Source organism: Myotis lucifugus, unplaced genomic scaffold, assembly GCF_000147115.1.
Source record: "Myotis lucifugus unplaced genomic scaffold, Myoluc2.0 scaffold_90, whole genome shotgun sequence".
NCBI lineage: Eukaryota > Metazoa > Chordata > Mammalia > Chiroptera > Vespertilionidae > Myotis > Myotis lucifugus.
Window position 1 is genome coordinate 4093929 of NW_005871138.1, and position 24514 is coordinate 4118442.

The window sequence follows — 24514 nt, forward strand, 5'->3', positions numbered from 1 at the left end:
TCCTGAAGGTATGTATGTCTGTAGGTCAACGCTCAACCACTGAGCCACGCCGGCCGGGCCAGAGGTGTCCATTCTTGCTCATATGACATGCCCATCACAGTCATGCAGGGACAGGCAGATGGGCATGTCCACGCTGTGCGGGAGCCAAGCGGCATGTAAGTGCTTGGGCAGAAGTAGCCTCGCAGGCCCACCCATCCACGAGGAGCAAGGGCCCCGGGGCAATCCCCAGACTCACTGCTGCCCGGACTCAGAGGCGCTCTGGTTTTCGCCTTCTGACCTCTCCTACCTTTTCGAACCTCGTGCAACTCTTTTCTCTCGACTCCAGCCTCCTCCGTCATCGTGTAAACATGCCCACGTCATTTCCGCCTGGAAAAGAAATGCAATTCCTTTGTGTTTCAGTTCGCATCCGCCTACATTGTCTCCATTTCCTTACCTCGGCTTCTTGCTCGCCCTGCTCCAGTGTGGATTCTGCGCACTCGGGCCTCTGGAATGGTTGCTGGAGGGCAGTGTCTCTCCCTTGGCCTTATGTTAAAAAAGCAAACCCCTGTGCCCGGGCCCACCCCAAGGGCGGTGCTGGAATTGACTTGCGTGGTCACAGGCACCTGTAACTTTCCGAAGCCTCTCCGAGCTCCTGAGGGCCAGCAGGGTGGGGAACCCCTCCTCCTGGGCCTGGGCCCTGCATCCTCGGTCCCAGGGACACGTTTCTGCTCTTCTGGGGCCGGGCGGCCCGGCAGCCTCTCCAGTCCCAACCCCCTCCTCCCTCCGCACCCCTACACCACGTTCTCCTCACGGCACCGCCTGTGTGAGGGCTGTTCTCTCTGCCTGAAGTGTTCCCATCTTCCTCTCACTTGGTTCTTCATCCTTAGATCTTAGCCCAAGATCTGCTTTCTCCAGGAAGCCATTGCCAGCCTGCTGGCCGGGCGAGGTTCTTTCTTGTGTTGGCTGTTTCACGGGACTGTGGTTTTGCTTCCCAAGGGGTTGCCATGGCTTTGGTTGGACCTCTATCGATGTGACGCCTCGTGTCTCTCCCTGGCTGGGCTGTACGCGTCACAGGGGCGTCCCTTTGGCTTACCGCTCCCCTCCCACACCCAGCAGGGGAATGAAGGCCTCGTAGCTGAGGATTGTTTAGCGTTTGCTCTGTGCTCAGCGCGCTGCGTGCATTAACATGGTTAACCCGCCCCAAGCAGGAGGGAGGCCTGTTCCCTTCCCTGTTGGGCTGGTGGGGACCCCAGGGCACCAGGGAGCAAGTAGAGGAGCTGGGATTCCAGCTCTAACCACAAGGTGACCCTGCCTCTCTAGCTGGGCCCTCACCATGTGGGAAGGCTTAAGGATAAGAAAATGGGGGTTCAGAGAGGTGGGGTCCCCTGTCCAAAGTCACACAGCTGGTCGGCAGGTGCTGGGGTCCAATCCCAGCTGGTCCAGGGATCCCCAAAGGTGTGGACGGAGTCGGCGAAGAAGGAATGACACGAAGACAGCCTTCAGTTGATCAGCAGCCTAGTCAGGACCTCTAGCCAGGATCTCCAGCCAAAGTTCTGGTCGGAGTTCTGGTTAGGAACTGACGAGGATCTGATGTGGATCTGATGAGGATCTGATGTTTATTGTCTTGTTACATCTGTATTTATACCAGCCGATTTTAATCCTGTCAATTTCTATTACAAAGGTTAGGGCGTTTCTTATCTCCATTCCAGGGAGTAAAGATTATGTAGCTTAACTACCCGCCTGGCACTTAATTAAGGGGTTGTATCCCCTCCCTAACCTCAGGGAAAGATCCCCACCTGGGGAAACAACCTTTCTCAGAGAGGTGACCTTGGTCAAAACACATGGCACTAAGGAGAGCAAACATTAAGAACAGTATGCCATATACGTTAGGTACCTCGAAACACATTCTCTGCAGCAAGGATGGACCGGCTCCCGGCAGGCAGGTCCCTGGACTGGAGGCGTCAGTGCTCCCAGTGCCGAGCATTTTGGGGGAACCCGGTAAGCATTTGGCTGAGTGGGCACTGAGCCCCATTAGTCAGGGAAGCAGCAGCTCAGTGCGCGCTGAGCTGGGTGTGGGTGCCGCTGGGTGACCTCTGAGAGCTCTGATGATCGACATCCACCTGAAAGGCGGGCCTGGCAGCTCTGAGCCCCGGCCTCTGGGCCTGGGCGGGGTTCCTCTGCAGCAGGCAGCTCATGTGTGTGTTTCCAGATGCCCTCCGCCGCCTCCCCAGCCAAGGCAGCCACTTGCTTGTCCACGTCCCTAAGTTCCAGAAAAGGCCCCACCCTGGTGGAGACGTCAGTGAGTTTTCGGATCCCCGGGCGCAGGAACAGTGTCCTCCGGGGCCTGGAACAGCAGATACCAAGGCGCTTTCCCGCTGTCCTCAGCGCTGCTGTGCCGCTGCCCACAGCTCCTGAGACACCCAGAGGCGGGGGCTGCTCCATGGGCCGGGCAGACCCACCGACAGTGTTGTTTTGGGTCCTTACCAGTGGTCGTGGCCAGGGAGGCAGTCACAGCCGCTGAGTGTTGTCTAAGTCACACAGCAGAAGAAGGGGCAGAGCTGGGGTCGAGCCTGAGGCTGTGTCCCAGCCCCTGTCCTTACACTCCTGGCTTCGTGCGCAGAGCGTTGCCCGTGGGGTCACGCGTGTAGGCGCCGATCACCCAGATGGCCGAATAGCTGGTGTCGCTTCCAGAGTCCTGGAAAGACCTGGTGCTGCTTTCATACCGACCCCTGAGAAGCTGTGCTTGAGCAGCACCTGCTTTTGAACATGGAGCCGGATTTCTGAAATGCGTCATGTGGTTCGCTAGTCCAGGAAGTCTGTGGTCAGCCCTTCGTGTGAAAGTTGGAGTTTGCTTAGTGTGTTGTCTGAGAGCAGGACCTGCCTGTGTGGCTGGGCTCGGTGGCTCCTACGGGACCATGGCTGTCCTGATGTGTAGGGATTGGGCTCAGGTTAGAATTCTGGTTCTGTCCCTTAGCTGGCTATGGTAAGCACACAGGCCTGGGTTGGGTTCCTGCTTCCACCACTGGCTTGCTGTGTAGCAGTGGACAAGTTACTGAACCTCTCTGAACCTCCGTGTTCTCGGCATGAAAGAGAGCGAGAAACCCACCGCACAGATGAGGGTTAATCAACATGGCGTGTGTAGACGCTAGTGACCTGTGTGTACGGGTGCGGAGAGTAGTGACTGATGGTCATCGTGGTGAATGTGAGCACTCACTCTGAAGGTCCTCCCGGCATTCATGGGGGTGTGTTCTCTCTCTCTTCCCTTTGCCCCTTGCAGGTAGAATTGCATGTCCACCTGGATGGATCCATTAAGCCAGAAACAATCTTATACTACGGCAGGTAAGTCCACGGATGCGAGGCCTTCCTCCCCAGTCTGAGGACTCTAGAGTATCCCAGGGTCTCCCTGTGGAACCAGCCGGCCCCCAGCCAGAAGGGTCTCTGAGCTGGAGACCCGCAGCCCATGTCTTCTGCCTTCAGTGCCTTTGCTTTTTGTCTTCCTGTTTCCAGGTGAGCCAAGGGGAGCATGTGCCACCTTACACACAGACTCACATGGACACATGGGGACACACACACACACACACACACACACACACGGAAGCAGTTCCCAGGGCTGAACCAGTCACTGTGTTTTGGCAGAGAACAGGGCAGGTGACACCCACCGGGAGGAGGCTATCCTATCCCCATCTCACCGAGGGGAGAGCAGGTTCAGAGAGGTAAAGGCAGTTGCCCAAGGCCACACAGCAAGTAAATGGTAGAGCCAAGAGTTTATGGGGTCAGCTGACCCCCAAAGCTTTTCCCTACATCACCATGGAAATAACCTACAGGGAGACATGAAGTGGCTCCCTCTCTGGTCCCAACTCTCCGCATCTTCCAAGCGAGAACACCACCTCCTGCCGCAGCTCTCCTGGATGCCGGTGGCCGAAGGGTCCCTGTGCCCCCGCCCCTCAGTGAGGGAGGTCTGCCCCTCCCTCCCCACACCTCAAGGGCCCATGGTGGCCCCTCTGTTGGGTCCAGCACCTACGAGCACAGGGACTTTGAAGGCCAGTGGATCTGGAATCAAGTCCAGACACAGTTTCCTCGCTGTGCCCTTGGCCTGTGTGGGGTGAGGGTAAGAACAGGCCTTCCTCAGAGCTGACGTGGGAGATGGGCGCCCCTCTGGCCACCGCCCCTGCCGGGCAGACTGCGTTCTTCACTGTGCGGCCAACACGCCTTTTGTTGGAGCTGGAAGGACTCCGCCGGCCCTCAGTGCTCCACGGAGGAGAGCTGCTGCTCCAGGAGTCAGCCCTGATTCTCAGGGCGTCACTCCTAACTCACCAGCCAGCTCTGTGGGAACGTTCCCCTCCGTCTGCCCCACGTCAGCGATCCTGCTCTAGGGAGCGGCTATTGATCTCGTTATTTAACTGTGTAAGTGTGTTCATTTACTGCCTGCCAACAATGTCCAGATTCCTTAGGACGACTGGTGAAGGGGTTATATTGTCCCTATATTACGGATAGAAAGGAAACCGAGTCATGATAGCTGAAGAAACTTGTCTAGTAAGCACAGCTGTGACCAGGCCTCGCCCCTGCCCAAACCCTGCCACCAGAGGTGTAGGTCAGACACAGCAGGGAACACACTTAGCTCAGGGCTCCAGCAAAGGCCCTTAATGAGGTCTGTGTCATTAATCACAATCAATGGCTCTGCTAATGGGGTCAAGCCCTCGGCTTATCTTTGCCTGTCCTTTGACTGTGTTGAGCACCAGCCCTTGCCACGGGGCCCTGATGAGGCCGTTGGGGTGGGGTATCGGAGGCCAAGATGGGATCTAATCGGGGTGCTCGTTAAGGGGTCATAGAGCACTCAATATCGCAGCCAGGAGGCGAGATGCCAGGGTGGGGTGGAGGGAAAGGAGCCGTTGGTGTTGGGTGACTGGTCAGACTTGCTATTTCCCATGTCGCCCGCTGTCTCGGAGCAGCCTTGGCCCTGGAGAGGGGTGGGGTGCCAGGTGGAGTTTGATCTCGAGGTCAGCAGGCAGGGGGAGCAGGGAGTTGGGCAGGCTCCAGCAGGGGCAGCCCTGGAGGACTCCCTGGTGGGGGTAGGCCAGGGCTGAGAAGAGGAAGAGGTAGAGGAGGGGGTGAGTGCCTGGCCTGTGACCTACCCCCAGGCCAAATCCCATGGCCCCTTTCTGCCTCTGACTGAGGCCTCCATTGATTTTGTTTTCACCCATTTCTTCTTCCTGCGAGTCCATCTCCTGATTCTTTCTCAGGCTCCTTCGAGACCCATCCACTCATTCTCTAAGGCCCAGTCCCAATCTGGCTGTCCTCTCTTCCCTGTCACCACCCTGGTCTGAGCCGCCGCCAGTCCCTCACTTAGACTCTCGCAATGGCCTCAGGACTGGCCTCCAGGGGTCCACTCTGGCCTCACCCCTCTACCATCCTCACAGTACCGTAGTCAGGACAGTTGTCTCACAACATGGTCTGATCAGCTCACTCTCCTGCTCAAACCCTCATGGTCCCTCCCCCCTTGCTCAGGTCAAGCCAGTCTGCTTGGCCCTCACGGTGCTCCAAAGCCGAGGGAGAGCTCTGACCTCTGCTCCTTGGTTATTCCATAGCCGGTTGCTCACACATCCCAGACCAGTGAACACAGGGAGGGGGGTCCCGGGCCCCAGGTCACACAGCCTTCACAGCAGAGCTGGGATGCAAACCCCGGCCATCTGGCTTCAGAGCCTGCGTGATCCCAGGGCACAGGAATAGCCCCGTGTGTGCGTCTCTGTACCTGCAGAGAAAACAGTCTGAGTTTTACTGACAAGGACATGGAAGTCCTCAGAGGGGACAGCCCCTGCCTGGGGTGGTGTGGCACATACAGGGGGGCATGGGCTTCAAACTCCAAAGCTGGGTCCATCCTCCACACTGAGCCAGGCTCCGTGGCCAGGCTCCAGGGAGGTGGGAAGAAGACAAGGGAGATGGAGTTGGGGGGAGGCCCTGCCTCTGGCGTGGTGGTTAGATGGAGGAGCCATACTTGGAAATGTGGAGCCCAGAGTGGGAGGAAAAGGGGGTGGTCAGACACATGAGCCTGTCTCGGTCCATTCACTGCCCAGCAGGCTGTCAGGTGGTGTGGAGAGAGTTGGAAACTGGGGACCTCTGGGTCTTGGGTTGAAATCCACTGCCGGAAGCCAATTCCAGCATGTCAGCAAGGGCTGAATCATCCGGAGTGGCAAGGGCATTTCCCCAAACCTGAAAAGGGATGATTGCTTGCTGCCAGACAGCTCAGGGCATCCTAATCTACATGTTATTGCCTCCTACTGGCCAAACACCTGAACAGCCGTAGGCAAATTCTTCCAACCTGACAATGGACTCTGTACCAAACCCTACCCTTTGAAGCGTATATCTCTACCTCGCCTTAGGACAAATTGTGTTAATAAAAAGCAAGGGGTCCTGAGATGAAAAAAATATTAGTTCCTTTTAGCTAAGCTCCTCTGACCCCCAAATGCCTTTCAACATTGTATTTCGTCTCTGGACTCTTTATTAAGTTACACACAGCCCTTCTCCAGGTTGCTGAACCCTTCTAGATGCTGGATCAAGAACCCCGGCATTAATCCATGACAGGAGAGCTGGAAGAGGATGGTCAGGAGGCAGCGCCCCAACAGGAAGTGGCGGGGTCCAAGGCAAATGTAGCCCCTGCGTCCGCCAACACGGGGGCCAGGGCCTCAGCGCCACCTCCTCTGCCTTCAGCCCACCGGCTCCCAGGAAGAGATCCCAAGCACAGTATTTAACAACTGGTGCAGGCGGCCTGGGTCCTGGGGACGGCTCATGAGGGTGACTTTGGGGCAGGCTGGCCAGCAGGGGCAGAGGCTCAGTGGGAACTGAGCCCCGGACTCGGTGTCAGGACAGCAGCAGAGGTACCGTCTGCCCCGGCATCTTGCAGGGATGCGGGCCAGTGAGGAGACGCGCTGGGCTGGCTGGCGGGCTGGTGGCGGGCACCAGGGTGATACCCACTGGACACACAGAGGGACTGGAGCCGCCCGAAGGGGAGGAGGGCATATTTAGGGGCTTAAGAAACAGGTATTAAGGTAGGAAAATGTGGCGAGCCGGCACGGCCACGGCATACTCAGCCCCTCATGGGGCGCCTTATGTGCCACACCAGCTCAGCCAGGTTCGGTGAGCCTGAGAGGGGGCGGTGAAGGATGGAGAAAAGACAGACAAGAGAAGAAAGCTCGGTCTGGGTGGGACGCTGGCCTCTCTGATGGAGAGCTAGCGACAGCGCCATGGACTGCAAGCCGTGTCTTTTATAGCCAGATTCCACGAGGCAAAGTAAGGGCGCGGTCAAGGTGTTTACAACAGTCTTGTGGGTTTCAATCCTACTCAACTACATGCACCTGAACTCTATCAAGCCCACATCACTCAGGCACATGGGGCCACGTGTTCGGACCATAGGTTCAAGCTTACAACTACAGCTGTTGGCTATCATTGTGCAGGGAGGGCCCTGCCCTCCAGGCTGGGACTTGCACGTGGCCATGAGAGGACTGTGCCCTCTCATCAGTCCAAGGCTTGAACCCGTCCAAACACTAGCCGCTCCCTACAGGAAAACATTTTTTTTTAAATTTCTTTATTGGTTAAAGTATTACAAATGTGTCCTCATCCCCCCAGGAAAACATTTTGATATTTGAATAACAGAAGCCATGAAAGGACGTAAGCATGTTCAGTCAAACTTCCATTTCTTTGGCAATTTCTTCCTCCTATCATCTTGCTTTATGGGTAACTGGATGCTTGAACCTTCTGATTCAATTATCTAATTTTCTTTACCGTTTGCTTTTTTTTTCTTTTTTCTGTTGTTCTTGCTGGAGAATTTTCTCACCTTTATTTTCCATCCCCTTCGTTTCATCCCAGTGGCTGCCGCCATGTTCTTTTCAATGTCCAGCAGCTCTTTCTTACTCTCGAAATGTCCCCTTTTAAAAAGCGACGTTCCTGTTCCAACGATGTTCCGTCCTTTCATCTCCTTGAGGATTTGCATTTTAGGTTCAAGTTTTCTTCATTTTCACTTTCCTCAGAGCTCCTTTTGTCTCTTTTGTCCCTCGTGGTAGAAGCGTTTCTTGAGTGTCTGGTGTTGTCTGTTTTATCTTAAAAGTGGGAAAACTGCCGTCCAGGGTGACCCGTGAGTCGGGTCAGAGCCAGGATGAGCAGAGGGGGTGGTGCATACAGAAGGTGGGGGCCAACCCAGCCCGAACTCCCCCCCCCCCACCACCACCACCCCACCACTACCCTGGCTGGGGAGGCAGAGATGCTGACGAGACAAGGAGGCTCCAGGCTGGAGGCTGTTCTCAGCAAGGCCTTACTGAAGGGTGGCTGTGTCCCCGTGTGGGGGCTGTGGGCTGGGAGAGGAAGGCCTCTGAGGTCGACAGCCAGCCCTCCGGCCCTCCCCCAGCACACTGGGCCCGCAAGCCTCTCTGATAAGTTGGCCTTCCAGGGAGCAGACAAGGGAGGGCCAGTGCTTGCCCTGGCCCCTGCCCTGTAGTTATTGCCCCTGATAACCCCTGAGCTGGCAGAGGGCCAGTTGGCTGTACCCACTCTTGGGCTGAGGCAAAGTTGTGGGCTTGCTGCCCTGGCACCTTCCCTGTCCCCAGGCACTTGTCCATGCACACAGACTTTAACCCCAGGTGCCCCCGCCCCTTGAAATCTGCTGGCTAATCATGGCCTTGGGGACAGGAGGTGCTGGAGGGACTCTGATCCTGGTTCTGTGTGCCCTGGGCCTCAGTTTTCCCATCTGTCCAATGGGTGGAGTTGGGTGGAGAGGATCTCAGGTTTCCAGCTGTGGCCCCTGGGGAGTCGGTCAGGTCCTCCCCAGGGGCAGTCCGTCACCCTCATGTTTTGTCCCCAGGAAGAGGGGGGTCCCCCTCCCTGCTGACACAGTTGAGGAGCTGAAGAACATCATTGGCATGGACAAGCCACTCAGCCTCCCGGGCTTCCTGGCCAAGTTCAACTACTACATGCCTGCCATCGCGTAAGTCCCCCACCCTCGGGCCCTGGTCAGCGTCCATCCTGTGCCCAGGACAGGCTGCCAGCCCCAGGCCTGCCCCTCAGCCCGTGGGGTGGAGACCCCAGCTCTGCTGTTCACCATCGTGTACACTTGCTTGACTGCCTCCATGCCTTTGGGCTTTGGTTTTCCTTTCTGGAAAGTGGGTGTGATGGACTGAAATTCAATAGAGAAGTGACACAGTGTGGGGGTTAGGAACACAGATCCTCCTCTCAGTCTCGTGACATGATGTTGGGCACATTCCCTCTGGCCTCAGGCCCCTCATTCACACCGTGGCCTTGTGATCCCGTCCGCCTCCCAGGGTTGGACACAGGGCTGTCCTCGCACTCCCCCCACGATGGAGCAGCCGCCACCTTCACTGACAGGCACTGGTGCTTGTATGTCACGTTGCATGCCTTCCATTTTCCTCCTAGCAGACTCTCCCATAGATGAACATCATATGTGCACAGCTCACAGAACTAGACTTCCTGTAGTCGTCCGCTAGGTAAACTTACTCATTTTCAGAGTGGGGAATGAAGGCTCAGGGAAGTGAAGGGCTTGCCCAGGACCTCACAGCTGGCAGGGGATAAAGCCCAGAGCCTCGCCTCGGTGCCACCTTGAGCTTCCTGGCAAGAGGCAGAGCTTCCCAAGGCAGGCGAGAGTCAGCTTTGCCAGTTGGTGCTGCAGGAACTCGGGAAGGGAAGAGACGAGGGGGCCTAGAGGAGGAAGTATGGACCTGGCCTTGGGATAGAGAGGGTGTGATATTGTCCAGAGGGCTAGGCCTGAGGAAAGGCTTGGAGGGTGGGCCAAGCACTGGCTGGTGGAGGATCAGCGAAGGTGTGTGAGGCAGGACAGAAGCACTGGCTGGGTACGTGGCCAAACAGGTACGAGCAGTCCCAGGGAGGGAAGATGGGTGGCGAGGTGGCCGGCTCCTTGCGGGAAGCCTTTGGGCTCAGCCCGGAAGGCACTGACTGCCCCAGTCCTCGCCTCTGGTGAGCAGACACATACCACCGCCCCGAGGCACCTGCTGCCACCCCAGAACGTATGAGCAGGCCTGGGCACCTCCCCGGTGCCACCGAGGCAGCTCCTCTCTCTCTGGCCAGCTCCCTGACGGCCCAGCCCACTCAGGCTGCTAGACAGCACCTCCTGCAGAGCTGCCTGGCTGTTTGGGGCCATGGCCCCAGAGACTCTGACTTTCCACCCCCTTGCAGCACGCACAGGGGTCAGACGGAAGCCCTCAGCGCCTGCCACTCGCCGCTTGGCTCCCTGTCTCCAGCCACATTGGCTCCGGTGGCACCTCGGGCAGACCTCACCCCGGACCTCAGGTCCCCGCCATTGCTGTTCCCTCTGCCTGGAACACTGTTCCTTAGCTGCCCCGGCACTCACTTCCTCGCCTCCTTCACGTCTCTGCTCATGTCACTCTCTCAGTGAGGCCTTCCCTGATCAACTACTGAAAACTGCAGTCCATGCCCCTGCCCCTGCTTTATGTGTACCCATAAAACTTTCCACCGTCTCACCTAGGATATATTTTATATTTTACTTCTTTCCTTCCCTGTCCCTCTTGCTAGGCTGTGGGCTCTGTGAGGGCAGGGATTTTGTCTACCTGGTTTGCTGTATCCCCTGCCCTCGGGGCAGTGTGGAAGGAGCCCCCAGCCATGGGGGGGAGAAGGACCCTCTCCCTGGGAGGCCGGCTCCCTCCCCGGGGCTGGCCCTGCCCCCTCCCCTGGCTGTCCCCGCCCCCAGGGATTTCCCACAGCAGCTGCCCATCCTCATCCTGGCTCTCCGAAGCGCAGGTCCTTCCATGCCCCTCCCCTGGAAGCGGCCCATTTCCCCAGGACCGCTCTCACAGTCTGCTTTCTAGTACCCACTCCCTTTCATGCTTCCTGGTGAGAACTCCCGGCTAAGGCCAGGTCCCATCACCTGATCACACTCACAGTGGCCCTGGCAGGTTAGCTTGCGCCTTGCTTCTGGAGCCCACATTCAGAAATAACAGCTAAAACACTGAGCATTTGTCTGTTCTGTTCCACGCACTGGCTCAGGTGAGTTTTAACTCCTGTGTCCTCACAATAACCCTCTGATGGATGTGTCAGAGAAGGTGACTGACTGGGGTCACACAGCTCGTAAGTGTGGGAACCAGGGTTCAAGTCTGAGTCCCAGGCATCTCCCTCATCCCAGAGTTCCCTCCAGATGTGTCCATCTGTGTCCTTCTCTCTCTCTTTCTTTTTTAGAATATACTTTTACTGATTTCAGAGAGGAAAGGAAAGGGAGAGCTAGAAACATCAGTGATGAAAGGGAATCATTGATTGGCTGCCTCCTGCACACCCCACACTGGGGACTGAGCCCACAGCCTAGGCATGTGCCCTGACCGGGAATCAATCCATGACCTCCTGGTTCATAGACTGACACTCAACCCCTGAGCCACGCCAGCCGGGCTACAGAATTTCTTTATGTTTTTTGGCTGTTAGTCCCTTAGCAGGTTTCTGGTTGGCACACCCTTTCCCCCATTCCGTAGCTTCTCTTTTCCCTGCTGAGTTCCGTCTGCGGGGCAGCTTTCAGTGTGATGCAATCCCACTTGTCTATTTTTGCTCTTGTGGCCTGTGTGTGTCCTTCTCTCTTATTTCTCTTCCCTGCTGGCCTACCTCCATCACTCAGCAAACATCGAGTGGCCTCTATGTCCTAGGCTCTGTCCTCGGCTGAGGGATCATAGCAGTGTCGAGACAGATGGAGGAGTCCTTGCCCATGGCGACTGCATTCTAGTAGGGGAGATGGAAACTGGCTAAGAAGCCATGGGAGAATGTAATGTCGGTGGTAATAAGGGCCATGGAGAAAGGAAAGTTCAGGGGAAGGGGCGGAGAATGCCAGGGGGCCGGTTTAAGATGAGGTGGTCGGGGAGGCCTCTCTGAGGAGGTGAGACTGGGGCTGGGGCCTGAGTGGAGAGGGGGAGCGAGCACAGGAGGATGTGGTGAAAGACCATGGAGGCTGGGAGCTGCAGACGCGAAGGCCCAGATGTGGGAACAAGCTGGCGGGGGGCGGGGGATTTCATCCCACACGACGGGAGCCCTTGGGTGCAGAGCAGAGGAGGGACATGCTTTGATCTGTAGGAGATCCACTCTGTCTGCTGTGAGGAAAGGCACAGGGCGTGTGGAGACCAGTTAGACGCGGTGAGACCAGGGTGAAGGGGACGAGAACTGGCAGTTTGGAAGCTGAGCTGACAGGACTGGCCGTGCTTCCAGGACCTTCTCCAGCGGAGGCCCAGGGCTTGGCACTGGAGGATAAGGACCGGGCCAGAAGTGGGTCTGATCGGCCAAGGGTTGGGGCCAGTCTTGTTCCTGGAGCTCTGAAGGGACACTGGAGAGGGTTGTCCCTTCCCTTCCAGGGGCTGCCGGGAGGCCATCAAAAGGATCGCCTATGAGTTCGTTGAGACGAAGGCCAAGGAGGGCGTGGTGTACGTGGAGGTGCGTTACAGCCCACACCTGCTGGCCAACTATAAGGTGGAGCCGATGCCCTGGAACCAGCCCAAGTGAGTGACCGCGCGGAGGGGCTGGGGCAGGGCAGGGGCAGGGCGGCGCAACCTGGGGCCCGAGGGACACACTGTTGGGAGGCCCTGGCCCAACGAGACTTTGATCTTGGCCCCCCCGACCCCCCCACCTGGTCTGCGGCCTTGGAAAGAGGGGCTCAACTCTGTCCTGAGAGACAGGGTTCCCATTCCCTCCCCTGGGCTCATGCTTTAACTTTGAGAGAAAGCGTTTGGCATCTTGTCACCCCTAATCCTAGACACAGGCCTGCAGTCACTACTTACCCAGTGACTTCCAGGTCCTGCTCTGACCCCGTAACTGAAGCGAGTGTGGCCCATTCCTGCCCCTTGCCTGGACCCAGGGCTCTAGAAGTGCTATCACCCAACCACCCTGCCCCTTCTAGCCATGACCCTGACACAAGTGAACAAGTGGGACTCAGACCGGTGAGCTCAGCACTGCTCCCCATCTGGGGGCAGGGCTGTGAGTGTCTGAGCCCCCCCTAAGCCCCCCCCCACACACACACACACACACGCCCGCGCGCTCCAGGTCTGGAAGTGCCCGGCAGTTCCAGGGAAGCCGGAGGGGGGTGTGCTGGGCTTGGGCCGGCTCCCTCAGTGTTTCCTCAGAGGCAGTGGGCTGGTGAGGAGGGGACTTCTCCTGGAAGATTCCTCCTCCCTCCCTTCCCCCATCCCTCCCCATCCCTCCCCCCTCCTCTGACCCAGTCCCAGGGCTGTCTCTTCAGACCTTCCTTTGCCCCAGACCCATCCCTATTCCTCTCTCCACACAGAGGGGACATCACCCCAGATGAGGTGGTGTACCTAGTGAACCAGGGCCTGCAGGAGGGAGAGCGAGACTTCGGGGTGAAGGTGCGGTCCATCCTCTGCTGCATGCGCCACGAGCCCAGTGAGTGTGACCTCGGCCCTGCCCTGGGCTGCGCATCTTACAGCCCCAACCTCCCGGCCGGTGCTGGGGCCGCACTGGTCTCTGCGCCCCTGCCACCTGGTATCCCCTTGGGCCCAGCAGCTGCACTGTAGGGCTTCCTGAAGCCGTCAGAGTCCTGGGCAGGCTCCGGGCTCCTGGCAGCAGACTCTTCTCCCTGGGGAGACCAGGCACACAGCCACCTGACCTGCAGGTGGTTCAAAACCAAGGAGCCTGAACAACAGAAAACAATCTAAGCCAGGCTCTGATCAGCCCATGGTTCGCCCTTGAGACCGTGTGGGCCAGGCCTCTTGTGGTCCAGGCCACGGGACCTGTGAGTAGGTCTGACCTCTGGGACCTGAGGGGTCTCCCTCGTGACTGACGCTGATCAAACCTCCAGGAACTTCCAAGGTGCCGAGCCCCACGGTCTGACCTTGGGCAAGTCCCATCACCTCCCTGGCCTCGGGCGCACACTGTCCACTGAGCAGTAGTGAGGACCACAGCAACGTTAATGGCGGCCTGCCGGGCCCACCCACACATAGCGACTTACCTGTATTTCCTCCAGTCCCCGCAGCAGCCTGTGAGAACTGCCACTGTTTATCCCATTTGACAGATGAGGAAACTGAGACAGAGAGGGGAAGCCTCTTGCTCTTCAATCAGGAAGGCAAAAAGCTCCCATTTGAACCCAGGGCCACCTGGTTCCTAAGCCTGTGATTTTTCATTCATTTTAAAACGCTTAATGATGAGTTTGCCGGTTAAGAGTCCACAGTTCCTTAGCAATATGGTTAGTAAAGCCAGCCGGTCATGTGTTAGATTCAAACGTTAAACCGTGTGGACTCCCTCTCCTCGTCTAAGTGGGGATGAGCCCACCTTGAGGGCTGTTGTGGGGACAAATGAGAGAACGGCCATTGGTCGTGTACTGAGCCCCGGCCCTGCCCTCAGTGCTACACACAGCATCTCGGCACAGCCTTGCAGTCGAGACCTGTGCCATCGCTGGTGGTGTCCCCCTGAGAGGAGACTGAGGCACTGGGTGGAGCAGTTTGCTGGGGCCATGTGGTTAGCTGTGGCAGTCAGGATCTGAAGACGGGACCCTGGGCCCTCTGTCATGTGCTGGCCTCGGGTGGAGGGTGAGTGGGATGGGGAGCAAGCAGGCGTTCTGGAAGGATCGCTCCCCAGTGGCGGCTGTGACAGAGCCCGGTGGGCATCTTGCCCACAGGCTGGTCCTCCGAGGTGGTGGAGCTGTGTAAGAAGTACCGGCATCAGACCGTGGTGGGCATCGATCTGGCTGGGGATGAGACCATCGATGGCAGCAGCCTCTTCCCTGGACATGTGAAGGCCTACGAGGTGGGTCCCGGGGGAGGGAGGGGGAGACTGGCCTGGAGGCTCTGGGAGAAGCAGCTGGGCTCTGCCCACAGTAGGGCGACATCACATGGGTTCCCAAGCGTCTTAGTTGGGCCTGGGGGCTCTGGGGTGTGAATTTGGTGTAAAGACAAGATCCCACTTGCTGTTGGGCGTCTTTCTGCCTGTGATTTGCTGTGACCTTGGGCGAGACGGTCTCTCCGCTGGGCCTGTCTGGGGCAGACGGCTCAGCCTCCTGTGGAAGGAGTGAGGTGCAGGGTTGCGAGCGGGGCTCCGGACAATCACTGCCCGGGTTCAGAGCCTGGCTTCCCACGTCCCAGCTGTCTGACCTTGGTCGTGTTCCTTACTTTCCTGAGCCTGCGGGGGGCTTTCCCAGGGCCCTGCCCAAAGCACCCATGACCTGGCTCTTGTCCTTCCAGGAGGCTGTGAAGAACGGCATTCACCGCACTGTCCACGCCGGGGAGGCTGGCACTGCAGAGAGGGTGAAAGAGGTGAGGCAGCCGGCGGCTGCGGGCCCTCCCCCTGCGCCCGCCTCCCCTCACTGGACTCCCATCTGCTTCCCTGCAGGCTGTGGACAATCTCAAGACAGAGAGGGTGGGCCATGGCTACCACACCGTGGAGGATGAGGCCCTTTACAAAAGGCTGCTAGAGAACAACATGCACTTTGAGGTGCCTGGGGTTGGGGGGTGCAGAGGTGGGGAGCTAGGAGGGGCCTGGGAGCCAAAGGAGTGGGCACTCAAGCTGACAGGTGGTGGAGGAAGACTGGGACCGACAGCTCATGGGAGTCAGCAACAGGGAGGCCAGTGTGACCATGGCCGGAATAGGTGGCTCCAGGCCCTGGGCGTGGGGGCCTAGGCTGAGCGGCCTGGGATGTCTATGCCAGCCGCACGCCTGCTTGCTCTTCCAGGTCTGCCCCTGGTCCAGCTACCTCACGGGCTCCTGGAACCCGGACACGGAGCATGCAGTTGTTCGGTGAGGCTCGATCCCTTGGGGCTGGTTCAGTCTTGCACCAGGAGAGCTCAGGGTGGCAGAAATGCAGGGACTGGGCACTGGCTGTGCTGGGTGTCCTGATACAAAATCTGTCTGAATCCTTGGGAAGCAGGTTTACCATCCTTGTCTTACAAATGACTCCAAAACTCAATGTGCTGTAACCTGACTATCGAGCAGAGCTGGGGCCCTGTAGCCCATTGAGCTATACCAGGATGTCCTGCTGCCCCATGAGAAACTGGCACTCGAGACCCTGCCTCGAGGGGTTGGGAGGATGAGTGCCTCCTTTTCACATGGGCTCTCTTGGCCCCTCTGGGCATCCCCACAAGCACCATCCTGAAGCTTCCCTGAGGCCTGCCCCATCCTACACTGCTTCCACCCCACAGCCGTGGCCGTCTGCAGGCTGTCCTTTGACTAAGCCCTGGGGGTGGCATCAGGCCTTGGGAGGGCAAAGCCACCTGCCCTGACCCAGGATGAGGACGGCAAGAACTCGGGGTGATCACGGTCAGGCCAGCAGCGGTCTGTCTGCCAAGCTTTTGCGAAGGGAAGGAGCGTGGGCCCCGATGTTGATTACAAGGGGGTGCTGAGCTTGGCTTTAGGGAAGAGGAGTGTGCACCTCCTGTGGCTCATCCGGGGAGGCTCTTGGAGGCACATGGGAAAAATTCCAGAGCCATCTACCCAGACAAGGGGGTTGAAGGGAGAAGTGATGGCCTACGGAGATGGGGAGGAAGAGGGCCTGAGAGAGACCCCAGGAGGGACAGTTATGGGACAGGCAGGAGGAAAGCCAACGTGTGCTGAGAACTCGAGGGAAAAGGTTCCATGAACAGTCAACAGTGTAGAATTCTGCACAAGCCGCGTGCAGTAAGAGCTGAAAGTCCACTGGGCTTAGGGAGACTGTGGGCAGGGACCGTGCCATGAAGTTCCTTGAGAAGCAGAGCCCAGGAGGATTGAGGACGCGTAGGGTTAGGCTAGGGATAGGGCACTGACAGCTCTCCCAGAACGCTGGCTGTGAAGGGTGGTAGCTGGAGGGGGGTGCTGTGTGTCTCCCCAACCCACCATTCTAGCTGGCCCGCTCTTCTGCTGTTGCCTGGCTCTGGCTTGATCAGATGGCTTGTCTTGAGTTCCTAGTTATGTGGCCTTGCACAAGTCACCCACTTTCTCTGAATTGGTTTCTTCCTCTGCCTGAGACCTTCCAGGTGTGTTTAAAGATGAAGTGAGGCTCAAGGAGGGTGTCAAGTCGATATGCAGTGACTGTTTACAGGAGAGTAAAGGGAGGCTCTTCCCCCACATCTAGATTCAAAAGGGACCAGGCTAACTACTCGCTAAACACGGATGACCCGCTCATCTTCAAGTCTACCCTGGACACCGATTACCAGATGACCAAACAGAAGATGGGCTTTACCGAAGAGGAGTTTAAGAGACTGGTGAGTGGGTGTGGGCCCGGTCGGCCTTGACTCTGGGCCCCGGGACTGTGAGGCCTGCAGGGCTTGGAACCTCTGAGGATGAGGAGTGGGTTTACCTCAATAGGCCAAGCCAAGCCAGACCTAGAGTTAGATGCCTTCCACTGAGTGACGTATTGACCTGGGACCAGGTGTTTTATTCTTTGCTTGCCCTCGAAGACTCTGATGAAAGCCATCCACCCTCTCCCCAAAAATGTGTGGTCAGCTATAAAATTCTGCACTTTCAAGCCATTCATAGATCCCAGGGTTGAGCTCTTGATTTTAGATGTTACAATTTCCCAAACCTGTCTCTGCATGACTATCTCTTTGGTCCCCTACATCCCACCCTGCCTCTCAAAGTTTCTCCAACTTCGTTCTCACATTACTGTATCATGGAGTGCCACTTTTAAAAATTTTTTTAAAATATATTTTTATTGATTTTAGAGAAGAAAGGAGAGGGAGAGAAACATCAGTGATATGAGAGAATCATTAATTGGTTGCCTCCTGCATGTCCCACACTGGGGATTGAGCCTACAATCTAGGCATGTGCCCTGACCAGGAATCCAGCCATGACCTCCTGGTTCATAGGTTGATGCTCAACCACTGAGCCACGCCGGCTGGGCTGGAGCGCCACTTTGAGATCACAGAACCACACGGTTTCTGCTCTGGCAGTGACTGACCTGACCTGGGACAAGTCCCTTCCTCTCCGAGCTTAACTAACCACCCTCATTCAGTGAAGAGCGTGGACTGTCACTAGATTACCACGGGATCCCTTCCACATTCGCTGGTTCATGCTGTCTGCCATTCGGACTCTTCCAGAATATCAATGCGGCAAAGTCCAGTTTCCTCCCAGAAGATGAAAAGAGGGAGCTACTGGCCCTGCTCTATAAAGCCTACGGGATGCCACCTGCGGCCTCTGGAGGTATGCTCCTGTCTGCGCTTCTGGGCCACGGACCTGCCTGGCTCGTTTAGCTTTCTGTGGGGCTCCCGGCGAGTCGTCCTCTCTTGGGTAGCACCAAGGACTTGTAATGGCGCCTGGGCACAGGCCCTGGCTGGGGCAGCCTTTCACCACCCGGCCTATCTTCTGTGTAATGCTGTCCTGAGGCTGGCCTGAGGGGGAGACTTTCTGAAGGCCTTAGCTCTGTTCTCCTTCCCGTGTGGCCTTGGCAAGGCGTTTTCTGGCTCTAAGTCTCCACAGGGGACTCCTGTGGCTCTAATGCTCTGTGATTCTTTATGCCCTGGGTACTGGGACTTGCCTAATCTTTCTGCTTCTCTGACCCGGCCAGCAGGGCAGCAACCATGAAGGCATCGCGGCCACTGCTCCGAGCCACACCCTGTGGATGGAGATTTCATAGCTCTGGGGGGTCGAGCGACACCCACCTTTACTCCCCTGGGAAGACCATGATTTCCATAGTCAGCTACTGATGCGACTTGAAGCCTGTGCCCCTGCATGGTCAACCCCCTCCTCTGGTGATGAAACCCTCCTCCTCTGGTGATTTATGCTGAAAAGCTGGTGCTCAATAAAGAAGCCAACGGCTGGTGTCGTGCAGCACGTGATGCATGGTCTTGGGCAGGACGACTGGGTGGGGTGAGAGAGAAAGGAGCGTCTAGGGCAGCCTGCCCAGTGGCAGGGCCCAAGAGCCCAGCAGGGGCTGTGACTGGGAAGCCAGAGCTCCCATGCTGGGGGGAGGGGCCCACACCTGCCCTCCCGAAGCATCCAGGCTTCTCTCGGGGAGTTGTCTGCTTACAGGCTCCCTGAACTCTCAGCCCCTCCCGTTCTAGGTTTTAAGGGAAAACCTTCCCTTTGGGTTCCTGAAGCTGGACGGGTGAGAGAGGGCGAGGGAAGAAGATTCCTCGGCCACCAGCATCTGCTCAGTGTTTTCTTTCTGTGGGAGCTGGGGCAGCAACGGATCGTGGCCAGTGTGGACGTGGCCTCGCTCCTGCTTGTGCTGTTTAACGGAGAAATAATCATCGTAAACCAGCCACACAAATCACCAGCATTTATTTCCTGGGTCCCAGGTGTTGTTCATCTTGGTAGAAAGGAAGGACAGAGTTGATCTGAGCACAGAAATCCCTTCCCTAAAACTGGATCTGTAAAGCTCCAGGAGGGAACCGCAGACGCGTGGAATTTGGATTAAAACGGCTTTCACAAAAAAGTAGATTGATTGTCAGCTCCTTCCCTCTCTGCTGAAAAAGGTTTATAATTTTTTAAAAGTGTTTTTTAAAAAGGGATCAGATCAGAAGGTCCGGACCTGGACGGTTGGTTTGGAGAAGAGGGGGCAGAAGTGGGACATGGTCGCTGCCCAGGCCGCCTGGGAGAGGAGCGGCCTTGGGTGGGCTGCCCCCAGGTGAGCAGGACCCAGCCCCTGAGTCTCAGTGCCCCATGAATAAATAATATCCTGTGGTCGGAGTGTCTTAAAAGTGTACCTGGGCACGGTGAGGAGGTGGTAGCGTGGAGCCTGTGGGTGTGGGCAGAGGGCCTGCCCAGGGTGAGGGCCTCTGGGGGTGCCTCAGTCTGACCTTGCTTGCCTGGAACACGGGGCTCAGAAGAGGCTGTCAGGCCAGCGCCAGGACTCCCTGCCCCGGGGGGACAGCAGGTCTCTCTTCCAGCCTCCTTGGACAAGGTCAGACTCAAGATGAAGTGGTCCCGTCACTGCTCTCAGGCTGGTTGCTAGCCTCCTTGTCTGGGGCACCTGCCTCCGCCTGTCCTTCTGGAGAGAAGGGGAAGAGGAACATACACACAAACGTAAAGCACAGGTGATAGGGGAGGACCCAGCCAAAACGGGAACAGTGGATGAGCCTGGGTGCAGGGTAGGAGCTGGCTGAGAGGTGGTGGCAGCCAAAGGGGACTGGAGCCTTGTCTCTAACATTTCGGTGCTTACAAAGAAAATGCCTGTGACATTACTAGCATCATTAAATCAATCAAAGGCCAGGATCACGGATGGATGCTAAAAGCAACAGGTGAAGGGCTGTTGAGGGTCAAGGGTTGTGCAGGTTCTCCAGGAGGAGAGGGCAAATGAGAGGTCCCAGCAAGTAACAGGTGCTCAGCGAATGGTAGTTCTTAGAAGACAGAAAAGGGCATTAGAAAAAGGCATCAGACTAGGCCAGCTCAGGAGAGTACCAGGGTATGGCCTGCATCAGGGTAAGGGGTGGAGCCTATGACTGTTCCATTCTGCGGTGTCCTCACCAGACCAGCCGAACCTCCCTCTCTGGCCTCTGTCTTTGCATCCTCAGGCTAAGCCTTTCCCATGACTAAGAACCACCACCCTGTGCCGAGCTCCATGCAACCCACCCAGCAGCCTGGGGTGTGATTAGGGGCTTGATACAGGTGAGAAACAGGCTCAGAGAGGTGAACTGATTTGCCTGAGATCAAGTGATGGAGGGAGCCAGTGTCCCTTCCAGGAAATTCACCTCCTGCCAACAGCATCGCTGGGGTTTGTAAAGGCCTGTCACCATCGACATTGCCTCACTGTGCCCTTGCAGGAGTCTTGGGAAGCAGGTGTTAGTAGGAGCAAGTGGTGCAGGCAGAATGTGGACATCTGTCTCTGCCAGGCTACCTCCTATCCTGGTGGTGCTCATAGCAAAGGCTTGGTCCCGGAGGGCCCTTCTGCCCCCTCCAGAGGCCTGACAATTTAGATGGCACTTTGGGCAAATTTCCCAGCTCGCGATGCCTTATTTGGCCCTGAGCCTCCTGCCCCAGCAGGTAGAAAGCATCTTGTTAGATTCCATGGTAATCTCTGCTCTGCCATTTCCTTGCTGTGGAATCATGAACAACATTTAATCTCTCTGGGCCTCTGCTTCCTGATCATAAAGTGAGGATGATGACACCTCTCCCTGTCATGAAGGGGAGTGCTGGGCCTGCAGGTGACCATTTGACACAGGGGAATGTCTCAGCCAATGGCAACGCTTCCTCTGTGCCAGTCCCGGCTCTCCTGGCACGTTCCGCTCCAACCAGCACCCTCGGGACTCTGGGGCCCATCTCAGAGCACCATTTGAAGATGCGTCACCGTTACCCACTGCCAGGCAGTGTACTCGTCTCCTCAGGCCTTGTCTGTTGTTTCTCATTGTAAGGCCAAGGAAGGGAAGGTTTGTGCTCCTCACGTAAGGAAATACCAGGGAAGACAGGTCTGCACGCAGCCTGCTGTGCATCAGTCTCCTGGAAGCTTTAAGCAAACATCTGAGCAGCGGGATCAGATTCTCTGGATTGCCACTCCCTCGGTAAGTGCTGGACAGCACGGAGGGCCTGCCTGCGAACCTGCTCTGAGCAGGGCTCCTCGCCAGTCTGGCCCGCACTCCACCATGAGTGCTTCACTTCCTTGAAGTGAGCACTATTCCTCTCTCGGGTCCTTTTTAATGCCAGTCACCCTGGAAGGAAAAGGCGCCCGCTGGGAGACACTTCAGAGAGTTTGGATTGGATGGGAAACAGGTTGTAGAAGGGACTGGGCCCATGACGAGTGGCTGCAACTGCGGAGGTAGAGGGAGGCTGAAACTGCTCACCAGAGCTGAGGATACAGAAGCCCTGGCAGCGTGCCCAGGCGGCAGCTGGTCAATAGCTGGACACTGAACAGCCACTGACTAGGCACCTCCACCATGTTCCAAATGTTGCCAGGCACCGAGGGCACAAGACAAAGATCTTGTGTGGGAGAAGCTCACAGCCTGGAGAAGGGGCACTGTGCTGCACGCAATTACAGAGGCAGAGAGAGGATGTGCCTTCCCCTGCCTCAGAGGGGGTGCGGTCAGGGAAGGCCTCAGCAGGGCAGCTGGGTTTCTGAGAAAGAGGAGAAAAGCCAGGGCAGGGGAGGCAGGGAGGACTGGACAGAGGAAGCATGGTGTTCAGCCCATAAGGGGCTTTTAAGAAACAGAGTACGTTCCTCTGGCTGGACCAGAAGCGCCAAGGGAGAAGGATGAGCTGAGGCGAGCGGGGTGAGACGGGTGGAGCTCATTGCCTGGGTAGGAGTGTGGGCCACATAAGGGGGGGCTGACAGAACAGAAGGGGTGTGGGTGCTGGGGGAAACCAGGTTCTCATTCTGTGAACTTGCTGGTGACCCTGAGCAAGCTACCCACTTCTCTGCACATATTTGTCCAGATTAAACAACATGGCAGGGTTGGTCCATGCCCCCACAAAGTCTTCTCTGTTCTATACTCATAAGGGAAGGAGGAGGGGAAGTAGGGGGGAGGAAGGGAGGGAGATGGTGGGGAGGAGCATCACAGAGGGGATAGCAGATGCGGTTTCCTCCACTTATTCATTCAGCCTGTGGTTGCCAAACACCTGCTCTTGCCAGCGGAACAGAGGCCCTTGCTCTCCTGGAGCTCATATTTAAACCCAGGAGACCTCGTCAGAGTGCTGAGGAGTCATGTGACCAGGGAGGGCCAATGAGAGCTGTCAGAGAAAGCCCCTTTGAGCACCTGGTATCTGAGCTTGGGCATGAGGTGGCAGTCACAGGGCTGGGTGGCGGCTGTCTAGCAGCGGAAACAGGGAGACGTGCAAAAGTGCCGGAAGGTTCTGACCTGCCCCCTCCAGTGCCAGCTCGCCCATGTCTCCAGCCAGCTTCCTCACGCTCACGGCCTCCGAGTCTCCCTGGATGTCAGGGACTGCATTCCGACGGCCTGTCCGGTCACAGGAGATGAAGTCCGAGTAGGAGGACTCGACCTCCATCATGCCTGTCGCATTGTTCTTCAGGCCTGTGGGGACAAGGGCAGGAGGGCAGTGAGTCCGGGTGCATCTGCAGGGAGACACAGCTCGGGCCGCCAACACCAATGTCTTGACAAAAATGTAGTTTGGAGGGTGAATCAACAGGACACGGTGTTTGATTGATGGGGAAGAGAGCTTTCTGAGATGAGAAAGCAGGTGGACAGAAGTGTGGTTTCCTGAGAGGAGGAGTACTTTGGGGAGTGACGGCGGGTGAAGATTCAGAGTTCTATTTGACCGTATTAACTCCGAGATGCTTGTGAGCCCTTCAAGGGGAAAGGCAGAGTAGGTCAAAGAGAGATGGTGTACGGCATGGAGAGGAAAGGTAGGAGATTAGAAGGGAAGGCCACAGAGATGGTGGCTAACCCCCTGGTGGTTAGTTATATAGCCCAGAGAGAGAGGAGAACCATACATATAAAGAGCCATATACATTTGGAAAATTATGTGGGGATCATACTATACATTGTATTTTATAGCCTACTCTTTGGAACACGTCATTGTACCATGATTTGATCTGTCCCCTAGAAAAGAACATGGAGGTACTTTCCAATTTCACACCATTCAGACACTACTAGGTCTTTATGTAAATCCTTAGAGTTTATTCCTAGAATGGCTGGGCTAAATGGAAGGATGAAATAATTTTAAAACATTGCTTTGACACATTTCCAAGTTGCCTTCCCGAACGTACAGTGGACAGTTAGGGGTGCCAACTGTCCGTGCAGTCAACAGTCCACATATAACTTAAGTCAGCCTCTGCATAGTCAGATCCCAACTGCCAGCTGACCCTGAACAATGCAGGTCTGAAATGTGTGGGTCAATTGAAAAAAATCCGCGTGTAAATGGACCCACACAGTTCAAACCCACATTGTTCAAGAATCAACTGGTAATGACAAAAACAAGGGGGGGGACCTTATAAATTCATTACTGTTCCTATTTATATTCCCACTAGCAGCACATCAGATTGTCCATTTATCTGCACCCTTACCAACAAGTATCGCTACCATGTGAAAAATGCCCATGTTCTGTAGGGTGAGGGTGTTTACCGCATGTGGTCAGTAATGGCGAACCTTGGGGGCCACCTGAATGTGCAGCAGGAAGCTAGCATTACATGACTTATAAAGTATTCATAAAAAGAAACGCACCAGATGGACCAGTACTGACATAACAGCTTATCTCAGAACCCTTGCTAACTGCAAAATGTAGGTTGCAAAACAACACCTAAAATAAAACCCAGTTTCTGTGGGGAAAGATAGCGATACGAGCAGAAAAAAACACCAAAAAAACGTGTCAAGTGTGATTGTTTGGGACTAAGGGAACTTTCTCGTCTAAGACAATATTTGGGTAAAGGTGGAAGCTTTTATCCGTTCAGTTATTGTGTAATGCTTTCAGAAGGCAAGTGATACTGGCAGATGTGCCCCCAAGTGCCCAGGGTGGGGCTCGGTAAGTGCTTTGGGGAATGTGTGTGTGTGTGTGTGTGTGTGTGTGTGTGTGTGTGTGTGTGTGGCAGAAGGGGAGAGAAGGTAAAGGGAGGAGGACAGAGGGAGAGAGGAAAGAGGAGAGAGGAGGGCTGGCTAGAACCACATCGCAATACCCAGTTCAGAAGAGACACCTGCATAAATTGGGGGCACTCGAAGATTAGGCATGG

General features: G+C 56.5%; 2 protein-coding genes across 6 annotated transcripts in view; one reads left to right on the top strand and one right to left on the bottom strand.

The window, feature by feature from the left end:
• Positions 1–18732, top strand: part of ADA (adenosine deaminase) — a 27315-nt gene extending 8583 nt beyond the window's left edge. The window contains exons 2-12 of one of the 3 annotated variants that reach the window (XM_006091416.3): positions 3257–3318; positions 8828–8950; positions 12339–12482; positions 13265–13380; positions 14612–14739; positions 15174–15245; positions 15322–15423; positions 15662–15726; positions 17036–17165; positions 18000–18102; positions 18467–18732. In XM_006091416.3, coding sequence (XP_006091478.1) covers positions 3257–3318; positions 8828–8950; positions 12339–12482; positions 13265–13380; positions 14612–14739; positions 15174–15245; positions 15322–15423; positions 15662–15726; positions 17036–17165; positions 18000–18102; positions 18467–18483 — 1062 coding nt within the window. In that variant the 3' untranslated portion in view covers positions 18484–18732. The remainder of the gene's footprint in view (positions 1–3256; positions 3319–8827; positions 8951–12338; positions 12483–13264; positions 13381–14611; positions 14740–15173; positions 15246–15321; positions 15424–15661; positions 15727–17035; positions 17166–17999; positions 18103–18466) is intronic. The other 2 variants (XM_014458127.2, XM_023756251.1) reach the window with 2 other exon arrangements.
• A 433-nt stretch (positions 18733–19165) lies between these two features.
• PKIG (cAMP-dependent protein kinase inhibitor gamma) overlaps positions 19166–24514 on the bottom strand; it is a 64619-nt gene continuing 59270 nt past the window's right edge. For all 3 annotated transcript variants that reach the window (XM_006091417.2, XM_023756252.1, XM_006091418.3), the window contains exons 3-4: positions 22689–22862; positions 19166–19891 (exon numbers count right to left, since the gene is read on the bottom strand). In XM_006091417.2, the coding sequence (XP_006091479.1) occupies positions 19812–19891; positions 22689–22839 (231 nt within the window). In that variant the 5' untranslated portion in view covers positions 22840–22862 and the 3' untranslated portion in view covers positions 19166–19811. The remainder of the gene's footprint in view (positions 19892–22688; positions 22863–24514) is intronic.